General features: G+C 42.5%; 1 protein-coding gene and 1 long non-coding RNA gene across 9 annotated transcripts in view; one reads left to right on the top strand and one right to left on the bottom strand.

Annotated features, from left to right (window-relative positions):
* LOC140403492 (uncharacterized) overlaps positions 1–8,608 on the bottom strand; it is a 114,128-nt gene extending 105,520 nt beyond the window's left edge. For all 3 annotated transcript variants that reach the window (XR_011938339.1, XR_011938338.1, XR_011938337.1), the window contains exon 1: positions 8,382–8,608. This is a non-coding gene — a long non-coding RNA (uncharacterized lncRNA). The remainder of the gene's footprint in view (positions 1–8,381) is intronic.
* The window catches only part of gbf1 (golgi brefeldin A resistant guanine nucleotide exchange factor 1), a 281,444-nt gene that overhangs the window by 158,634 nt on the left and 100,657 nt on the right, over positions 1–22,153 (top strand). For all 6 annotated transcript variants that reach the window (XM_072491408.1, XM_072491407.1, XM_072491406.1 and 3 more), the window contains 3 exons: positions 11,328–11,446; positions 18,938–19,046; positions 21,127–21,187. In XM_072491408.1, the coding sequence (XP_072347509.1) occupies positions 11,328–11,446; positions 18,938–19,046; positions 21,127–21,187 (289 nt within the window). The remainder of the gene's footprint in view (positions 1–11,327; positions 11,447–18,937; positions 19,047–21,126; positions 21,188–22,153) is intronic.

The raw sequence follows: 22,153 nt of genomic DNA, 5'->3' as shown, positions 1-22,153 counted from the left end.
TACCTCAGTGCTACTTTCTGCATTCGCATTCTTGACTAATAAGGGGATCAGGGGCTATGGAGAGAAGGCAGGAGAATGGGGATGAGAAAAAAATATCAGCTATGACTGAATGGCGAAGCAGACTCGATGGGCCGAGTGGCCTAATTCTGCTCCTATGTCTTCTGGTCTTATTATCTCCATGTGCCTTGATGCCATTGGTTTTGAGAAATCAATTGGTTTCTTTCTTGAACATGTTAGATTGAGCTTTAATGGATAGCAGTAGTTTTTGGGATTGGGGAAAGATCTGTAGTGGAGTTCCCCGCAGGGGCTGGTGTAAGGACCCTGCTCTTTCTGTTGCATATTAATGACCTAGACTTTGGTGTACAGGGCACAATGTCAAAATCAGCAGATGGTTCAGAACTTGGCAGTATTGTGAATTGTGAGGATTTTACTATCGAACAGGGTTTTCCAAACTTGTTGAGCTGCGGCAGCCCCAGAGGCCTACTAAGAGCATCGGGGAACCCCAAGCATTCTCATAAAGTTGACGCCTTTTTTTTGCTGCCATGAAATAGGTGCAAACACAGACATCAATTGGTTTATATAATATCATAGGTGCAAACACAGACCAGCACTGTAAATTCTCTGATTCTATGATCGAATGGAGACGGGTCCTTTCTAGCTATTTCTGTGCACATGTTAGTCTGGTAAGTTTTCCGATTGAAAATATGTAAGTCTTACCTGTTATTTATAATAGGAGGAATGATGCTGGACACACACACACACACACACCACACACACACACAAAACATGGTGGCGTCAGCGCCGTGGACTGTGTTGAGACCCTTCATGAAGTCCTGGGGGTTCCACTGATTCCAGTTGGGAACCCCTGCTGTAAAACCTCAAAAGGACGATTGGAATGGGCGGACAAGTGGCAAATGAAATGCAGAAACTGTGGAGTAATTCATTTTAGTAGTAAGCTCTCTGAAATTCTGTGAATTGTGCGATGGCTTCCATGCTGACATCGCAATAGTGACTGCATCCAGTGTATTTAAATGTCGGTGGAAAATCTTGATGCATGTGCTAAGATGCTGTATCAATCTCTTTCTTGATCCTTTTTCCTCTTTTTATTTCATAAAAATGTGGACGTGTTTTATCAGCAGTATAATCAAAATTCTGAAATTATAAACCAATGTTTAACTTTAGTCACTGTATTTACACTTGGATCCAATTAGCACTCCACGAAATGGGTTTCCCTTCCATCCTAAAGAATTGATATGCTTTAGAGTTTAAAATCTGTTACTTCACAAGTGACACTGAGCAGGTTCTGCTGCACTGTGGAAAGAGGAGCAGAGGAATTTATGGTTCTGGGTTTGTTTCAGATTTCCTGCATCTGCAGTTTATTTTTTTAATGCTTATTACTTGCATTTTATTTTTACTATGTTGTTCCTTGCTGTGGCACATGAGAATCCTGTAATATGCTGACATTATTTGTTCAACGATAAACTGGATGATTTAAGTTTTTAAAAAATGAAAAATTGGCAAAAAATTAACTTGCTGATGCAATTATGCAGGCCTGCTGTACTGAATTCTTACTCGGCAACCCGCTCCTCTAATTTCGTCCATTTCCCTTCGCCTCCCACAGTAACTGTCCCTTTCCCCAGGCCTTTTCTGTTTCCTTTTCCCTCATTCCCCTCCCTTACTCACCCGTCACTACCTCTTTTGGTCACCTCTGTGCACCCTTTTGAATTTGGAGGAAGCTCTTTTTAATGTGACGTAATTCATTTGGTGACACCCCCTACTTAGAAGTCACCAGAAACTGCATCTGTGGACAAGGTAATGAGTGAATGAACTGCTGGACCTCACAGATTTAGGTTTCTTCTGGAGCGATGACACGATAGCAGTTAATTATAGTTGATGATCAGCATTGTGAAAACAGTCACTGTGTTGGAGCAAGTGGGACTGGTTTGTTTCTGAAAGAGCACCTGTAATTGCAAGTTTTACTGATTACCTTTCTTTCAGTTCATTCACTGATGGTGTTTGTGTAGTTCCGGACATACACAAGAAGGGAATTACTTCCACAGATCAAGTGTCTCAACACGCCTAAGTTGTAAAACCCTTAAATTATTTGGTGCTTTTGTGAAATTAACTTTTGATACTGTCTTTGTTCGTTTTGGGTAAATGTGATGGGGATTCAAACACAGCACATGCAAAAGATTGCTAACTTTTTTTCAGTGTTTGATATCAACGGGAGCACAATATGATATGGCAGCAAGCTTTTTTTTGTGATGTGAGTGATTCTTTTTGCTGTATTTCACGTACAGCTGTTAGCTAACCTTACAGCGGGCCTTTGCCAATATTTGTTTTGTGTAAACTGCCAGGGATCTTGCACCCTCTGTAAGCAGTAGGGGAGGCAGTGGTGTAGTGATATTGTCACTGGGCTAGTAATCCAGAGACCCAGAGTTGTGCTCAGAGGTACTGGGTTTGAATCCCACCACGGCAGATGGTGAAATTTGAATTCAATAAAAACCTGGAATTAAAAGTCTAATGATGACCATGAACCCCATTGTTGATTGTTGTGAAAACCCATCTGGTTCATTAATGCCCGTTGGAGATAATTTTTAGTTCTGGGAAGATTCAAGTTTAACTGCCAAAAATATGGGCTATTACACTTGAAAATAAAATGGAGCCATGTTGACTGTTAGGTGGGTGAGATCATAAAACAGCAAGTGGGCTTACTTAGCTGGATTATTGGAGACTAAGTGTCCACACTGCTTGCAAAGAAGTGCAACCCAGATAATTTAGAAGTATTCAGTGAGCCCTGGAAGGCTACATCATCAAGGATGGGTGGAGCATAAACTATTAGGCTGTCAATTTATCTGTGTGTTTGCAGATGAATGTGTGGTTTGGTGCAGGAGGGAAGGTTTTAGATTCCTGGATCACTGGGGCCGTTTCTGGGGAAGCGCATAGCCTACATCTGAACCAGAGTGGGACTAACCCTCCTTGCCGGTGGGGTTGCTAGTGTTGTTGGGAGGAGTTTAAACTAATTCGACAGGAGGAGGGGAGACAGACTGTTAGCAGAATAGGGACCAGCATAATACAGAAAAACAATCAAGTCAGAAGGAATACAGAGGTTTAAGTTTTAGGGGCACAGGCAAGGCTGGATGGCTTCTGCTTTAATGCCAGGAATATTACAAGTAAAAAGGATGAGTTAAGGAAGAGGATTGCCACGTGGAATTGTGATATAGTAGCCATCATGGAGACGTGGTTGAGGGAGAGGCAGGATTGACAACTCGACATGCAGAATCTTTGAGACGGAGGAGGGGGTAACAGGGGAGGCGGCATTACTTTATTAGTTACGGAGTCAGTTACTGCAGTAAGGCAAAATTATATCTTGGAGGGGCATCAAATGAAGCTTTGTGAGTAGAGTTTATGAATAAAAAAGGGACAGCCACATTGCTAGGATGTGTAAAAATAGTAGGGTAATTATATTAGGTAGTTTCAACTTTCCCGACATTAATTGGGATAGTCATAGTGTTAAGGGCTTAGCTGGAATGGACTTCTTAAAATGTATACAGGAGAACGTTTTAGGTCAATATGTAGAGGGTCCAACAAGGGAAGGCACAGTGTGGACCTAATTCTGGGGTATGAAGCCGGGCAGGTAGTTGAGATGTTGGTGGAGGAGCAGTTTAGTGATAGCGACCACAAAATGGTACAATTTAAGCTTGTTGTGTATAAAAAAAAATAGACAAGTTGCAAAAAAAAGGTTTTAGATTGCAGTAGAGTAGATTTTAGTAAAATAAGTCAGGATCTGTCCATGGTAGACTGGAGAGAGTTACTTGTGGGGAAATCTAGAGAAGAGCTGTGTGGGGCATTCAAAAAGGAAATGGGGAGGGTACACGCCCAACATGTTCCCCGCTAGGTTGATCGGAAGGAGTAACAAACCCAGAAAACCATGGATGACCAGAGATATTCAGGACATAATCAGAAGGATAAGAGAGGTTTTTAGCAAGTACAAGAGGAGCAAATCAGCACAGGTATGAGTGTAGGGCGGAAAATTGAGAAAACAATTGGGAGAGCAAAGAGGGGACATGAGAAAGCTCTGGATGGTAAAAGTAGGAACAATCACAAGATACTGTCAGTCTATCAATGGGAAGAGGATAACCAGGGAAAGAGTAGGGCCCATGAGGGACCATGGTAGGGTATTGAACTAATACTTTGCATCTGCCTTCACCCGAGAAGGAGGATGTAGGTATAGAGCTCTGGGAGAGAGACTGAGGTTCTTCAGCAAATTGACAAAGGGAGTGGCAAGGCATTGGAGGTGTTGACAGGCTTAAAAGTGGACAAATCTCCAGGCCTGGATGATTGTGTCCCAGACTGCTGTGGGAGGAGATTTCAGGGGCTGGGACCCAAATTTATAATTCCTCCCTGTCCATGGGGGAGGTGCCAGAGGACTGGAGAATAGCTAATGTGACTCCACTATTTAAGACGGGTTGTAGAGATAAGCCAGACAACTATAGACCAGTTAGTCTCGGGTGAATGGGAGGGAAACTATTGGAGAAAATTCTGAAGGAGCGAATGTATTTCCGCTTGGAGAGGCAAGGTTTGATCAGGAATAGTCAGCATGGTTTTGTCAGAAGGAGGCCATGCCTAACACATTTCATTGCATTTTTTGAGGAGGTGACCAGGTATGTAGGTGAGGGTAGTGCAGTTGATGTAGTTTATATAGATTTTAGCAAAGCCTTTGATAAGGTCCCACACAGGAGTCTCATAAAGAAGGCAAATTCACATGGGATACAGGGTAACTTGATAAGGTGGATTCAATATTGGCTTAGGTTTAGGAGATAGAGGGTGATGACAGATGGCGGCTTTAGTGACAGGATGCCAGTGTTGAGTGACGTACCACAGGAATCTATGCTGGGACCCTATTATCTCAACGACATAGATGACTAAGTTGGGGTAGGATCAGTACGTTTACGGATGATACATAGATTGACCAGGTGGTTAACAGTGATGTTGAGCGTCTTGGGTTACAGGAAGATATAGACGGGATGGTCAAATGGGCAGTTAAGTGGCAGATGGAATTGTTTAACCCTAGAAGGTGTTGGGTGATACACTTTGGAAGGAGAAATTTGACAAGCAAGTATTCAATGATTGGAACCACACTGGAACGTTCTGAGGAATAAAGGGACCGTGGTGTGTTTGTCCATAGATCTCTGAAGGTGGGAGGCCAGGTTAATAGGGTGGTGAAATAGGCATAAGGGACACTTGCCTTTATCAATCAAGGCATAGATTCCAAAATCAGGAAGGTCATGTTGGAGTTGTATGGAACCTTGGTGAGGCCACAGCTGGAGCACTCTATGAATTCTGGTCGCCACATTATAGGAAGGATGTGATTACACTGGAGGGGGTGCAGAGGACACTCACCAGGATGTTGCCTGGATGGAACGTTTAAGTTATGAAGAGAGGTTAGATAGGCTTGGGTTGTTTTCGCTGCGGCAGAGAAGACTGAGGGGTGACCTGATCGAGGTGGACAAGGTTATGAGGGGCATGGACAGGGTGGATAAGGAGCAACTATTCCCTAGTTAAAGGGTCAGTCACGGTGGGGAAAAAAGTTCAAGGTAAGGGGCAGGAGGTTTAGGGGGGATTTGAGGAAAATTCTTTTTCCCCAGAGGGTGATGACGGTCTGGAACGCACTGCCTGGGAGGATGCTAGAGGCGGGATGCCTCACATCCTTTAAAAAGTACCTGGATGAGCACTTGGCGCGTCACAACATTCAAGGCTATGGGCCAAGTGCTGGCCAATGGGATTAGGTAGGTAGGTCATGTGATGGTGCAGACTCAATGGGCTGAAGGGCCTCTTCTGCACTGTGTTTTTTCTGTGATTCTGAGTGAGTGTTATGCAGCAGGGGAAAAGGCTGCATACAATCCTAACCGACCCTCGATCTCTTATGTAGATTTCGCCATTCCAGGAATCAATCTGGTAAACCTTCGCTGCACTCCCATCCTTTTTTCTTTTACCGATGTTGTTTCTATGTGCACCACGACCGCTGGCTGTTCATCCTACCCCTCCAGAATGTCCTGTAACCGCTCCGAAACATCCTTCACCCCCATCCACAGCCACAGAAATACCTGTCTATTCCCCATGCAATCGAATCCCATATAACTATTGCATTCCCACACTTTTTACTCCTCCCCAACCATGGGACAGCAAATTTGACTGTTGCTGCTTTCTCCTGAGAGGTCATTCCCCTCAACGGTATCCAAAATGGTCTATCTGTTTTGCAGAGGAATGGCCAGAGGAGATTCCTGCACTGCCTACCTCGCTCTTTTTTCTGCCTGGTGGCACCCAATCCCTTCCTACCTGTGAAGTTTGAGCCTGCGATGTGACTCCCTCTCTGATATGTGCTATCACCGATACTCTTCTGCCTTGCTGGTGCTCCTAAATGTCTCAGCTTGCCATTCCAGCTCCAAAATTCAGGCTTCCAGGAGCAGCAGGTGGAGACACTTCCTGCACACATGCTGGCCCCGGGCACTGAAAATGTTCCCAGCTTTCCAGATGGAGCAAACCATGGCTTTGAGCTCTCCTGCCATGACTTTCCCCTTTCAATTAAACCTTTGGAAGATTCTTGATATCAGATTACCTTCAATTCTCTAGACCCTTTTTTCCTGGTCCTCGTGACTACTGGTACAGACGCCTGGTCAGCTCTCAACGGTGGCAAAGAGACTGAACCAGAGCCATAATCTTTGAAAGTTTTAAGACAGTGCGGAAAGATTGCTTCATTCCAGGAGTGATAATATAAGAAATAGGGCTTGCTAATTTTAAAAACTGAATTAAAACAAAAGAACTGGTATTTAAACTTTTAAACTTCAGCCCTAAGGATAACCGATTACATATGGTTTCTTAACCGTAACACATTAAACACCACTTTAAATAAACATGCAGCTCTCGTTCCACTTACACAGACAGGCAAAGACCATGCTTGCATTAAGGAAGCAAATTTTCTACTTTTAGGGACATTCTTTCAGAACCCTTTTCCAAAGTGTGCCTCAGTGGCAACTTTCATGACCTCTCTCAGTCGATTTCCTAAGTCTTCTCTGTTGTAACTTTCATGAATTCTCTCAGTCGATTTCCAAAGCATTCTCCTCCAACTATTCAGAACAGCATTCTTTCTCTCTCTAAACCCCGCCCAGCCCCTCAAACAAAGGTTCCCTGCTGGGATTTCCATGCTTGAACCCATCAGCTTTATCTTGGTTGGTTGATTGCCCACTCCCATTCATACAAAATAATTGTTAGAGGTGAAAATATTCACACGCAGGCCTGAGTATAAGTAAAAGAAAGCAGTTTATTATATCAGAATTCTGGGAGGAAAGGCCTGAGGTTCCACAGCCTTTGACAGCACCTTTTCTCACTTGAGCTAAGGCTCACACGGGTTAATATACAGATTCAAGGGGCGGAATTAGTTGTATTCTTATTTACATACAATCAATCAACTATGTTCGAGTCACACTTCATTACATGCAGTCTATCAATTTTCCTAGCATCCCAGTTATCATATATATGGTTAAAGTGGGTGTTGTCTAACCCGCCCCTAACTTCATACAGAAGTCATTCAAAACTAACATAATAATGTCTGCAACTGGGGTCCTTGATCTTATCAAGGACACATAGCATTTCTTGTTCTGGGAAGCTGTTATCAGCGGCTGTTGAAATACTTCCTCGGTTCTCATGAGGTAGTTTACACAGTTTGTAACTTAACATTAAAGAAAAGTGGCCAGTTCAGCAATTTTGCGTCTTTAGTATTGCTAAAATAGTTAACAGCCATTTTGTGTCCTTTCTGATATTAACAAGCATTGTGTATACATTATCTACTTCTACAAATTGCCTCTTCTAAACAGGCATCTAAGCCAATGAGTACCTTTTGTCTCATCAGAACTATTCAAAAGTAATATAGGAGCACAAATGTAGTTACATCTATACTTTATATCATAGTCCAGTATCACAAAATGCCCTCCAACATAATAGAGCCATGCTATTGATATGCAACTAACCTCCCTTTGATGGGCAAAGAGGCAATCAGACTGTTTAATGGGCCATAGCCGGTCAGACACAGGTATCCCGAAGAACAAGAGATCAGGGGCTCCTATGTATTCCCACGAGTTTAATGAGACCAAGACGATGTAACCTGCCCAAGTGTGGGCGTATCCCTCTGACTCTGTGCTGGCAGGGGTTTTTTCCCTTCTATCTGTTTAACCCCAAAACTGCCCGCTACATTGGGGTCTCATTTCTGGACCCAGTTTCCTAATATCTCCCTCGCATAACAACTACTGAATCTAGTCCTTGCAAACTATAAACCACAAAAAGACCTTTGAAACTCTTAAGTGATAAAAGTAGTAAATACTTACCTGCTCTTACTACAATCAGCTCTCTCCCTTGTAGCCTCTACTGCTGCAGCAGGGCACCACTCTCTGAAGATTTATAAAGTTACAAAGCAAGGAGAAAAAGCACCCCTTTCCACTCTGCACCAAATTCCCACTCTGCTCCAAATTGCCGATACCCACACTCAGTCTGGCTGTGTCTCACTCTGGATGTGCTCTCTCCCACTTCTCGTGCACCAAGCTCACAATCCAGTTAGTGGTCAGTTATGTTTATATTAAACTTTGCTTTAACAGTTCTTTGATTCTTATAATTCTGTGTGCTGAGCCTGCTGAAGTGTTTAACTTTGAGAGTTTAATAATTAGACACATCACCACACTTTAGTATTAGACTTTGCATTTCCTTGCCAGCAGATTTGGAGGAAGTTAATTATATACTATGCATGTCAGTGCTATTCTGTGCAACCCAATTTGCTCAGAGTACAGAAACACTTTTAAAAATAAATTTAGAGTACCCAGTTATTTTTTCCCCCAATTAAGGGGCAATTTTAGCGCGGCCAATCCACCAATGCACATCTGTGGGTTGTGGGGGTGAAACCCAAGCAGACACATGGAGAATGTGCAAACTCCACACAGACAGTGACCCCAGGGCCGGGATCGAACCTGGGTCCTCAGCGCCGTGAGGCAGCAGCGCTAACCACTGTGCCACCGAGCTGCTTTTACAGAAACATTCTTTCTCCATAACTGAGCTGTACATTGCCTTACTGCCTCGGCAAACAATACTACAATTCTTCCTAGCCATATCAGTCAACTAAGGATGCTCACAAAATCTTCCAGTTCTACTTCTACTCAACCTGGAAGTAGCAGATAGTTGACTCCATTGTTCCTGCTTCCTGATTTAGGAACTCCTTCCTCACTGATGATAGTAGCGTTATTTATAATCAATAAGACCTTGTGTATTGGTGATGTAGTGAGAACATTAATGATTTTCATGTTCTTGTAAATCTGATGTTGTGAATTTTGAAGTTGCAGCCTTGTACTGTAATGTAATTGCATTTTTCAGTAAATGACTCTTGACGTTCAAATTCTTTACAAGTAGCAATGATTTATTATTTGGTTATCTATTCCGACATCATCTAAAAGCCTTTTTACCCAAGTCATCCTGCCTCTCAACCCTCAGAATTGTGTGTTGTGTTTTTCCTCATCTATATCCAAAGAACCCACAGCCACTTACTGCTTTGGCCGGGGTTGCTTAAGATGCAGGGCAGCAGCTTGGGTTGGATTGGATTTATTTATTGTCCCGTGTACCGAGGTACTGTGAAAAGTATTGTTCTGTGTGCAGTTCAGACAGATCATTCCATACATGAAAAAAATACACAGGGCGAACATAAATACACAATGTAAATACATAGACACAGGAATCGGATGAAGCATACATGAGTATAGTATACTTGGTAGAGAAGATGTGTGAAGAGATCAGTTCAGTTCATAAGAGGGTCGTTTAGGAGTCTGGTAAAGCAGGGAAGAAGCTGTTTTTGAATGTTAGTGGATGTTCTCAGACTTTTGTATCTCCTGCCCGATGGAAGAAGTTGGAAAAGGGAATAAGCCGGATGGGATGCATCTTTGATTATGCTGGCCGCTTTCCCCAGGCAGCGGGAGGTGTAGACCGAGTCAATGGATGAGAGGCGGGTTAGCGTGATAGACTGGGCTGCGTTCACAACTCTCTAGTTTCTCACGATTTTGGGCTGAGCAGTTGCCATACCAGGCTGTGATACAGCCAGATAGGATGCTTTCTATGGTGCATCTGAAAAGCTGGTGAGAGTCAATGTGGCCTCATTCTTCCTACACAGCCAAAGCAGGATTGTTTGGACGTTTCTGGAAAATCCATGTACCTAGCAGACATGTGAACATGTAAATATGTTGCAGATGGCCAGTATTATACTGTTCTATCCTACTTATACCAAGCATCAGATAATGGCAGCACCAGTTTGTTCTGCCCCAGCTGAAGGTATTTACTTCTTACAAAGGCCTTCTTGTTGCTAAACGTTCAAGACAAAGCCTCCACCCGGTCTATACCTGACTGACATGACCCTCACTTGGTTCAATTTTAGATTGGTCACAGAATCCCTACAGTGCAGAAGGAGGTCATTTGGCCCATCAAGTCTGCATCGACCCTCGGAAAGAACAGCCCAGCCAGGCCCTCTCCCCTACCCATCCCCGTAACCCCATCTTACCATTGGACACAAAGGGACAATTTAGCATGGTCAATCTGCCTTCCCAGCACACCTTTGGACTGAGCGAGGAAACCGGAGCGCCCGGAGGAAACACTGGAGTATGTGTAAACTAGGGAGGCAGGGTAGCATAGTTGTTTCACAGCTCCAAGGTTCCAGGTTCGATCCCGGCTTGAGTGACTGTCTCTGCGGAGTCTGCACGTTCTCCCCGTGTCTGCTTGGGTTTCCTCCGGGTGCTCCGGTTTCCTCCCACAGTCCAAAGATGTGCAGGTTAGGTGGATTGGCCATGCTAAATTGCCCTTAGTGTCCAAAAAAGGTTAGGTGGGGTCACTGGGTTATGGGGATAGGGTGGATGTGGGCTTAGGTGGGATAAACTTTCCAAGGGCCAGCAGACTCGATGGGCCAAATGGCCTCCTCCTCTGTAAATTCTATGATTCACACAGTCACCCAAGGTCAGAATTGAACCTGGGTCCCTGGTGCTGTGAGGCAGCAGTATTAACCACTGTGTCCCCTTCGCCATTGTTTTAGTTAACTTAATATGTAGTTAATATGCTGGAATTTACTGATTGTTAGTCTCTGTCTCTAACACAACAAGCCTGCTGAATGTTCTATTAATAAATTTAGTCTGTGAAACAGCTAATTTGTGTCACAAATTTTAAATCGCTAACAGAGATGGCATTCAGTTATCGCAACTAAACATGACAATGAAAAGTTAAAGGATTTTTATATTTGTGATTTTCTGCAGAACCCAGTCATGATGGTGCGGCAGAGGGAATAGAAAACATGGCTGATGCTGTCACACACGCACGTTTCGTTGGCACTGACCCAGCCAGTGACGAAGTTGTGCTAATGAAAATTTTGCAGGTAATGCAGTCTGTTAGTTAATATTAAGGAAAGCAGCTGAACCAATTAGTCACTGGTATTAAAATGAAATCTGGTTACTTGGCTAGTAATTAGAGTAATGATGTATTCAGTTTCATTCAAATCCATGTGGGAATACCATGTTTTGGCTTCAAGATTTCTCCTTTGTCTCTGTTGTGAACAAGGGGATTAGATAGTACTCTACCTTGTTCTGATTAATTGCTTCTCTTGTCCTCAGTTGATTCTGTAAGCCTTTCTTGGGCATTTTACTTCCTGCTCTCTTGAAGATGGTGACTTGCACTGTGGTTTTCTTATATGGGCACACTGAAGACCAAACCTCAGTAGACATTTGTTTGCCATCCTCAAGAGTGAGCACTGGCAAGCTGCTTAACCATGGGGATTTTGCATCAAAGATTCATCATGCCTTCAGTTGTCCACGTGTACTCTCCTGCAGAGGTCAATCTTGACTGACTGAAATTGGGGATCCTATTTGGGTTTGTTATCTCTCTTTACTCCAACTGAAGGATGCTGAAGTTATTTCTCGTGCCCTGGAAAATGCCCTAATTGAGGTTAACAAATTCTGAATTAAGCTCTTTTTCATCTATAATATGGTTTAGCACTCCATTACAATAGTGAAGCCATTCAAGCATCTTCATGGGACTCCTTTCAAAACCCAAGTATATTTTATTAAAGGGAGAAAGTGAATATTTTTGAAATAAGTTTCTTTTAAAATAATCTTTATTGTCATAAGTAGGCTTATATTAACACTACTATGAAGTTACCGTGAAAAGACCCGAGTTGGCGCATTCTGGCGCCTGTTCGGGTACACTGAGGGAGAATTCAGAATGTCCAATTTGCCTAACAGCACGTCTTTTGGGATTTGTGGGAGGAAACCGGAGCACCCGGAGGAAACCCACGCAGACACGGGGAGAACGTTCCGACTCTGCACAGACAGTGACCCAAGCCGGGAATCGAACCTGGGACCCTGGAGCTTTGAAGCAACAGTGCTAACCACTGTGCTGCCATGCATAAATCCTTTACTGTTAAATGAGATGGACCATAATACATTGGGTGTGGAAGAAGAATACTTTTGAAATGCAGTACTTGTCTTATTCCCCCCGCATACCTGAAATATGGTTAAATTTGTATTTGAAATTTAAAGTCACTTCTGCATGGAAACATGGAGCGACTGAGCTTCAGCAAGCAGTACCGGCTTGCATTCCTTCTGAATAACATCCAGGATTAAAGGGTTGCGAATTATTTTGTGCCCTATAAAGCTGTTGGCTGATGTATTCTGACCGATGTTTTGGAAGTCAAAACCAAGCATTTCTGAAGCAGGAGAAATTACCATAAAGATTGAATACATAGTAGGGTGGCACAATGGTTAGCACTGATGCCTCACAGCACCAGAGACCTGGGTTCTATTCCAGCCCCGGGTGACTCTGTGGAGTTTGCATTTTCTCCCCGTGTCTGCGTGAGTTTCCTCCGGGTGCTCTGGTTTCCTCCCACAGTCCGAAGATGTGCATGCTAGGTGAATTGGCCATGATCAATTATGCCTTAGTGTCCAAAAGGTTAGGTGGGGCTACTGGGTTATGAGGATGGGGTGAAGGCGTGGGCTCAAGTAGGGTGCTCTTTCCAAGTGCCTTTGCAGACTCGATGGCTGAATGGCCTACTTCTGCATTGCAGACTCAATGATAGTACAAGGTGCAAGGTTTTAAATCCTCTTCAGAAGTTACTAACACAGGGAAATACTTTGTTTAAAAAGTCTGCAGCACTTAAAGTCTACTTATTGAAATTCTAGCTTCCGCTAATAATAAAGCTTTTATTTCCTTCACTCTAACAATCCAAATTGTCTTCAGTTGAAATCAGTGTTTGTGGTGTGTGTTTGTGGTGTGTGTTTGTGGTGTGTGTTTGTGGTGTGTGTTTGTGGTGTGTGTTTGTGGTGTGTGTTTGTGGTGTGTGTTTCTCTGTTCAGATCACTTTGGATATTCCACAATGTTCTTTTATTTTGGGAACCTATTGAAGTCACATCATCATATGATCTATTCTTCTCCAGCTATGTCACAAACTGGTGTTTCTTCCTTTGTGGGTCTGATTTGATGGTTCTGCAACTGGGTTCACCTACTTGTAGACACTATCTTCAGAATTCCTGGACCGTGATTGTTTGTTGCGATAAAAAGTGTAATTAAGTTTATATCTTGCAAGGTGAGTGTACAAGAACTTAATTTTATTTAGAACAAATTATTTTAACCACATTTGGTGGAATTTTGAATGTACAATCTAATACTTGCCATGTGCGTACTTTGTTTTGAATGGAGAAAGGAGAAGATTTTTTTTTTTCTCATGGAATTTGACTTTCTCAGTTCATAAGGAGCAATGGATCACTAGGATCAAAAACTCCTCAAATTTTAATTCAACATGATTGTCTCAATGCTGAGAGGTTGGGAAGAGTGGAACCTTTAATATATTTGACTTCCTGGGGGCTGAATCACTGATTAGGTGTTCATAAAGAGTGCTGATCAGGAAGTGAAAGCTTACTATGCTGATTTTCTGCTTATTTGAGGCCCTGTTTTGCCATTTGCAGTGGTCACAATGAAAAAAATCTTCGATAAATAATTTGAAAACAGCCTGTCTGGTGTACGTAAGGCCGTTTCTTCAGTCTATGAAATTGAATGTAAAGCAGTGATACCTGCTATTCTTGGTTCTTCCACACAATAGTGCTGTTGCCTCTTTTATACATTAAAGAATAAACAGTTGTTGGTAGAAAAAAAATTTTAGGGCATCATGTGGCACGGTGGATAGCACTGGGACTGGGGCACTGAGGTCTCGGGTTCGAATCCCGGCCCTGAGTTATTGTCCGTGTGGAGTTTGCACATTCTCCCCGTCTCTGCGTGGGTTTCACTCCCACAACCCAAAAGATGTGCAGGTTAGGTGGATTGGCCGCGGTAAATTGCCCCTTAATTGGGAAAAAATAAAATAATTGGGTACTCTAAATTTTTGGGGAATGAGCCCGGCCAGGTGGTAGATGTTTCAGTAGGGGAGCATTTCGGTAACAGTGACCACAATTCAGTAAGTTTTAAAGTACTGGTGGACAAGGATAAGAGTGGTCCGAGGATGAATGTGCTAAATTGGGGGAAGGCTAATTATAACAATATTAGGCGGGACCTGAAGAACATAGATTGGGGGCGGATGTTTGAGGGCAAATCAACATCTGACATGTGGGAGGCTTTCAAGTGTCAGTTGAAAGGAATACAGGACAGGCATGTTCCTGTGAGGAAGAAAGATAAATACGGCAATTTTCGGGAACCTTGGATGACGAATGATATTGTAGGCCTCGTCAAAAAGAAAAAGGAGGCATTTGTCAGGGCTAAAAGGCTGGGAACAGACGAAGCCTGTGTGGCATATAAGGAAAGTAGGAAGGAACTTAAGCAAGGAGTCAGGAGGGCTAGAAGGGGTCATGAAAAGTCATTGGCAAATAGGGTTAAGGAAAATCCCAAGGCTTTTTACACTTACATAAAAAGCAAGAGGGTAGCCAGGGAAAGGGTTGGCCCACTGAAGGATAGGCAAGGGAATCTATGTGTGGAGCCAGAGGAAATGGGCGAGGTACTAAATGAATACTTTGCATCAGTATTCACCAAAGAGAAGGAATTGGTAGATGTTGAGTCTGGAGAAGGGGGTGTAGATAGCCTGGGTCACATTGTGATCCAAAAAGACGAGGTGTTGGGTGTCTTAAAAAATATTAAGGTAGATAAGTCCCCAGGGCCGGATGGGATCTACCCCAGAATACTGAAGGAGGCTGGAGAGGAAATTGCTGAGGCCTTGACAGAAATCTTTGGATCCTCGCTGTCTTCAGGGGATGTCCCGGAGGACTGGAGAATAGCCAATGTTGTTCCTCTGTTTAAGAAGGGTGGCAGGGATAATCCCGGGAACTACAGGCCGGTGAGCCTTACTTCAGTGGTAGGGAAATTACTGGAGAGAATTCTTCGAGACAGGATCTACTCCCATTTGGAAGCAAATGGACGTATTAGTGAGAGGCAGCACGGTTTTGTGAAGGGGAGGTCGTGTCTCACTAACTTGATAGAGTTTTTCGAGGAGGTCACTAAGATGATTGATGCAGGTAGGGCAGTAGATGTTGTCTATATGGACTTCAGTAAGGCCTTTGACAAGGTCCCTCATGGTAGACTAGTACAAAAGGTGAAGTCACACGGGATCAGGGGTGAACTGGCAAGGTGGATACAGAACTGGCTAGGCCATAGAAGGCAGAGGGTAGCAATGGAGGGATGCTTTTCTAATTGGAGGGCTGTGACCAGTGGTGTTCCACAGGGATCAGTGCTGGGACCTTTGCTCTTTGTAGTATATATAAATGATTTGGAGGAAAATGTAACTGGTCTGATTAGTAAGTTTGCAGACGACACAAAGGTTGGTGGAATTGCGGATAGCGATGAGGACTGTCTGAGGATACAGCAGGATTTAGATTGTCTGGAGACTTGGGCGGAGAGATGGCAGATGGAGTTTAACCTGGACAAATGTGAGGTAATGCATTTTGGAAGGGCTAATGCAGGTAGGGAATATACAGTGAATGGTAGAACCCTCAAGAGTATTGAAAGTCAAAGAGATCTAGGAGTACAGGTCCACAGATCACTGAAAGGGGCTACACAGGTGGAGAAGGTAGTCAAGAAGGCATACGGCATGCTTGCCTTCATTGGCCGGGGCATTGAGTATAAGAATTGGCAAGTCATGTTGCAGCTGTATAGAACCTTAGTTAGGCCACACTTGGAGTATAGTGTTCAATTCTGGTCGCCACACTACCAGAAGGATGTGGAGGCTTTAGAGAGGGTGCAGAAGAGATTTACCAGAATGTTGCCTGGTATGGAGGGCATAAGCTATGAGGAGCGATTGAATAAACTCGGTTTGTTCTCACTGGAACGAAGGAGGTTGAGGGGCGACCTGATAGAGGTATACAAAATTATGAGGGGCATAGACAGAGTGGATAGTCAGAGGCTTTTCCCCAGGGTAGAGGGGTCAATTACTAGGGGGCATAGGTTTAAGGTGAGAGGGGCAAAGTTTAGAGTAGATGTACGAGGCAAGTTTTTTACGCAGAGGGTAGTGGGTGCCTGGAACTCACTACCGGAGGAGGTAGTGGAGGCAGGGACGATAGGGACATTTAAGGGGCATCTTGACAAATATATGAATAGGATGGGAATAGAAGGATACGGACCCAGGAAGTGTAGAAGATTGTAGTTTAGTCGGGCAGTATGGTCGGCACGGGCTTGGAGGGCCGAAGGGCCTGTTCCTGTGCTGTACATTTCTTTGTTCTTTGTTTGTTCTTGGATGTCTTTGTTCTTGAGTCACTAAAAGCAGCAGATAATTAGAAAGGCAAGTGGTATGTTGGCTTTCATTGTGTGGAGACTTGTTGAGCACAGGAGTAAGGATGTGCAGTTATCTAGAGCCTTGGTGAGACCTCACCTGGAGTATTGTGCACACTTCTGTTCCCCTTATCCAAGGAAGAATATATTTGTTCTTGAAGGAATGCAATGGAAATTGACCAGATTCATTCCTGGGATGGCGGGATTGTTTTATTTATTTATTTTTAAAAAATAATTTTAAAAAATACATTTAGAGTACCCAATTATTTATTTATTTTCTAATTAAAGGGCAATTTAACATGGCCAATCCACCTAACCTGCACATCTTTGGGCTGTGGGGGTGAAACCCACGCAGACACGGGGAGAATGTGCAAACTCCACACGGACAGTGACCCAGGCCGGGATTCGAACCCGGGTCCTCAGCGCCATAGGCAGCAATGCTAACCACTGTGCCACGTGCTGCCTGAGAGGGATTGCTTTATGAGGTGGGATTGAGGAGACTGGGCCTAGATTCCTAAATTTTGGAAGAATGATGGGTGACCTCTTGAAATGTACAAAATCCTTAGAGGGCATGATAGAATGCATGTAGATAAGATATGTTCTCTGGCTGGTGAGCCTAAAACCAGGGGATATAATCTCAGGATAAGGGGAAGGCTATTTAAGACTGGGATGAGGAGGATTTTCTTCACTTAAGAGGGTAGTGAATATTTGGAATTCTCTGCCCCAGAGGGCTGTGGAAGCTCAATCACTGAGCATGTTCAAGACAGAAATTGAGAGATTTCTGGAGACCCATAGCATTGAGGGATATGGAGATAGTGTGGGAGAGAGACCTTGAGGTAGATGATCTGCCGTAATCTAATTGAATAACCCAGCAGGCTGAATGGCCTACTCCTGTTCCTATTCAATCAAGGCTTTGACTCCATTTGAAAATAGGTAAACTGGGACTGAGTTGCATGCTATCTTATCCATGAAGTTATCAAAGAGGCCATCATTTTTCATTTTGTTGAAGTTCTTGCTCTGAGTTGAGGACAGGAAACGGGTGATATTCTGTATACCAGTCGGTGCCTACAATATACATTTGGCCTACCTGAAAAGAACTGTCTCTGCTGTAACAAACATGATTGGCAGACTATGTTTTGGTTCCAATTAGTGCTGAGCTAAAGGATGTTTTGTGTTGGAGTCTTGTGTCTACTGGGAGTTCAGTTCCACTGTCCAAACACATTTAACCTTCAGCCCTTAACAGCCTGGAGAGAGAACTTTGATCCTTCCTGGTTTGTGCTGAATTCAACTGTGTAACCCTCATGACCTTTCTGAGAATTCAGATTATACAAATGCTAAATTTTAATTATTCTTGCGTGCTGTTCATGGACTCTGGAAGGCTAGCTGAGTTTGGGGACAGTTGCCTGTGCATTGTCTTAACTAGAGTTTTATATGTGGCAACCTGAAGAGGTAACAGAAGCAAAATTACTAATTTTGCAATTGAATTTCCTGTCATTCAGAAAGGTGAGGTTTTTTTTTTTTAATCCATTGCATATTTTTCCAGTTAACAGGGCACATGGTACTAAAATTCAAAAAATGTAATAGGAATGCATTTTGACTTCTGTTCAAGGACAACATAGCATTTGTATTATCCAAAAAACTGAAATATTGGTGTTATTCACTTGCATTTTGGAACATGTTTCTACATGTGCTTTTTGCTTATGTATGAAGAATGGATCTATTGATGTACTCTTTGGCATTCACTCTCAAATATCTTTGAACGTTGCTGTAAGTGGCCCATACAACCAGCTACAATCTAGGAAATCATTGCTCAAATTATATATGGGCAGAAACCACATGGGTGGCCCTCGAAACGAAAATACGAAATATTCAGCATGATATTAAAAAAAAATAAATTCCGTGACCATGCAGTTTTAATGGTGAGTTTGTGAAGACTATTGACTCTGCAAAGCCATCAATTCAAAGTTATGAAAGAAGGATTTGAAATGCAACTTCATGATGAGCTGTACAGTATTCTTCACAAGTTAAACTTGTTTTTGTTTTGTTCCTAATGACGATTTTATGTTAATGAAAGAGTTGTGCAGAAAAAAACATTAAAGTTTTTTTAATGTTTGATTATGTCTTTTAGGTCTTGAGAACATTACTACTCACTCCTGTTGGTGCTCACCTAACAAATGAGTCAGTCTGTGAAATAATGCAGTCATGCTTTCGAATATGCTTTGAAATGAGGCTTAGTGGTAAGTTTCTCTTGGCTACTCCACCACAATCTGTTGGGCTGTTGGCTTTCCATGCTCCTGCTGGAGGAGGGAGTGAATTAAGGGTCAACTTTGCGGGATCCACATGTAGCCACACAGGTTGATCATTAAGAATGATGGCATGTAGTGGAGGTCTATGTTACTTCAACTTTTCAGATTGGCATATCATTTACCAAGGTGTTCAATTGCTGTTGGTAGTTGTTGAATGTGAAAGGCTGAAGATTTGTGTGCATCTCACTGTAAGTATATCATGATGGTCTTTACAGGAGTGGAATTCACTGCTGCTGATAACATTCTTTTTATTCTGACCATGCAGCTTCGATTACTTTTGTATGCCATTATTATTATGTTGCTTGTAATTGGTTTGAATTCGATCCTTTGCAAAGGAGGGCAACTTCAGAAACCTGATGAAAAACACCACTGATTTCTTAAAATAAGTCACTAACGGGGACATAAAGCATATTTTGGCCATTAAAAGTTATTCCATTTTTAGTTTTATGAACTGCTGCAATTGACTATATTTATTCTCGATCTAATAGTATTTTCAACACGTTTTGCATTTATTGAACAAAACAGACTGCTATGTAAGATTAAATGAAAATTTTAAATAGGTCTATTTTGCAAGTCCATTACTATCGGTTCAGATCACTGTTGCAATGATGTCCTCAGATACTTAATTCGCAAATTACTTTAGTCTCAACCAAGTAGTTATTTTTCCTTTATTAGAGAACACACTGATTCTACAACAGATCCAGAAATCATTTTTACCTATTTTCCCTAACAAGGACATGCCAATTGCTCCTGTGTCTCTGCTGTTGCTTTTTGACTGGGCTCATGTAGGTGTGCGGGGACAGCCAGGGCATGACTCTTGCTCTTTTCCTTTCACTTTTGTTACCCTGCCCCTCTCTCTGCCACCCTGCCACTCACCCCATCCCAGTTCAGCTACACAGGGGCTATAGAAGAGCAATAAGAAGATGAGGGATAGGAGCAGAGGAAGGCTAATATATATATATATATATATACACCCTGCAAGTCTGCTCTGACATTCATTGGCATCATCTGCCTCAAGGCCATTTTCTCACCCTATCCCCATACCTCTTGATTCTCTTAGTGCCCAAGAATGTATTGATCTTAGTTTAGAATATTCCCAACAGCAGCTCTCTGCGATGGAAAATTCCAAAGAGTTAGAACCCCCTAAATGGAGAAATTTCTCCTCAACTTGGTTCTGGAATGTCAAATTCTGAGAGGTACTGTGAAATCATGGCACCCAGTTAAAAATATTACTTTTTCAGGTGGTTTTAATACATCAGCACCATCTGCTTCCACCATAGACCCATAATGGACATAGTGTAAGTGACTGTAAGTAATCTATAGTTGAGCAAGTTGCGGAGGGAAAATGCCCTGGTCAATTACTATGCCTTAGTGGAACAAATTCTCTGGTACCCTGTTAGGAATATTTATTTTCTGATATTTAATTAACTTATGATGTATTTTTCATGAGACCTATTTTGCAAAGAAGGTGTATTGCTCGTTGTGTTTTGTGAAAAGTCTGGTTGCATTCCATGCAAGTTATCAAAGGACCTTTGCAGAATAGTATTGAGCCAAATTTTCTGTTCAGGCTGAAGGGTACCTTTTATGACTTAACCCTTCAGGTGCTGCCAAAACACTTCACTTTCGAAAATCCTCTCGAGTAAGTTGTGCTGTAAGTGTTAAATGACTGTATTTCCCCCAGATTCTATTTTCTAAATGTCATACTGTTGGAGAAATATGGGTTTGCAGATATGTGTTCAGAAATGTGTATTTTATTTTAAAAGCAGCGAAAGGGCATTTAGTGCTCTGAAGGGATAAACAGACAGCTGCTCACACAATGGCTGACAGTGCTCTAGTGCCATCTTCCTTCTGTTTGTGTCAGACAAATGCATCGAGTTTAATTTAAAATGGTTTAATAAGCTCTGCTTAATCCTTGGTAAACAAAACTAGGAGGGAGGTCTACTTGTTGGAGCCTCTTGATAATATCGCAATGCATAATGACACCTGTGTTATTTGTTTTTTCTCTCTGCAGAGTTATTGAGGAAATCTGCTGAGCACACACTAGTAGACATGGTGCAGCTGCTGTTCTCAAGGTAGACTATAGAGATTAACCTGTCACAGTTCTCCCTTGGGGCTAACCAAGGGCAGCTAACTTCTTGTGCTTTGATACCTTAATAAAAAAAAAAGTGGACTTGTCTCATTTAGCCCTGGTGCTGCAGTTTTGTTTTTGAGTGATGCAAATTTAAGAGTTTTTCTGGAACTAAAGAGTCTTTTTGATTATCCTTTAAACCAACAATATTGCTAAACAGGTATGTAATTTGATGCATTTGCTTACAACTATTCCCTGCTGTGAGATCTATAGACTTTGATTTGCTTATGTACTTGGTAAGTTTTTAAAATCCTTTTACGTGTGATTCAGAATTATGTTTCCATTTAAAAGAAAATATGTTTAATCATCCTTGTGAGGCCTTGTGCCTCATAATTTTATTTTACCACCTTCAAATCCACTCTTTCCATTGTTTCAGTTTCATTTCACATGCTGAATTGATAAACAACCAATGTATTTCCAGGTCTTCTATCTATATGATCCTTGAGCTGGCTATTAGGGCACGTATGATGGTGCAGGAACAATTTGTCCTCTGGCTTGTTAATGTATGGTACGAAGTCTTACAACACCAGGTTAAAGTCCAACAGGTTTGTTTCGATGTCACTAGCTTTCGGAGCGCTGCTCCTTCCTCAGGCGAATGCAGAGGTCTGTTCCAGAAACACACATATAGACAAATTCAAAGACCATTCAAAGACCACAAATTCATCTTTGAATTTGTCTATATATGTGTTTCTGGAACAGACCTCTGCATTCACCTGAGGAAGGAGCAGCGCTCCGAAAGCTAGTGACATCGAAACAAACCTGTTGGACTTTAACCTGGTGTTGTAAGACTTCGTACTGTGCTCACCCCAGTCCAACGCCGGCATCTCCACATCATTGTTAATGTATGTGCAGTGTAAACTGACCGTAATGTTGTGCATGGGTGTTCTGTCTTTTCAAAATAGCTGCCCGA

The sequence above is a fragment of the Scyliorhinus torazame genome, chromosome 28, assembly GCF_047496885.1.
Source record: "Scyliorhinus torazame isolate Kashiwa2021f chromosome 28, sScyTor2.1, whole genome shotgun sequence".
Classification (NCBI taxonomy): Eukaryota; Metazoa; Chordata; class Chondrichthyes; order Carcharhiniformes; family Scyliorhinidae; genus Scyliorhinus; species Scyliorhinus torazame.
The sequence above is the reverse complement of the archived record's forward strand: the minus strand, read 5'-3'. Positions and strand labels throughout refer to the sequence as shown.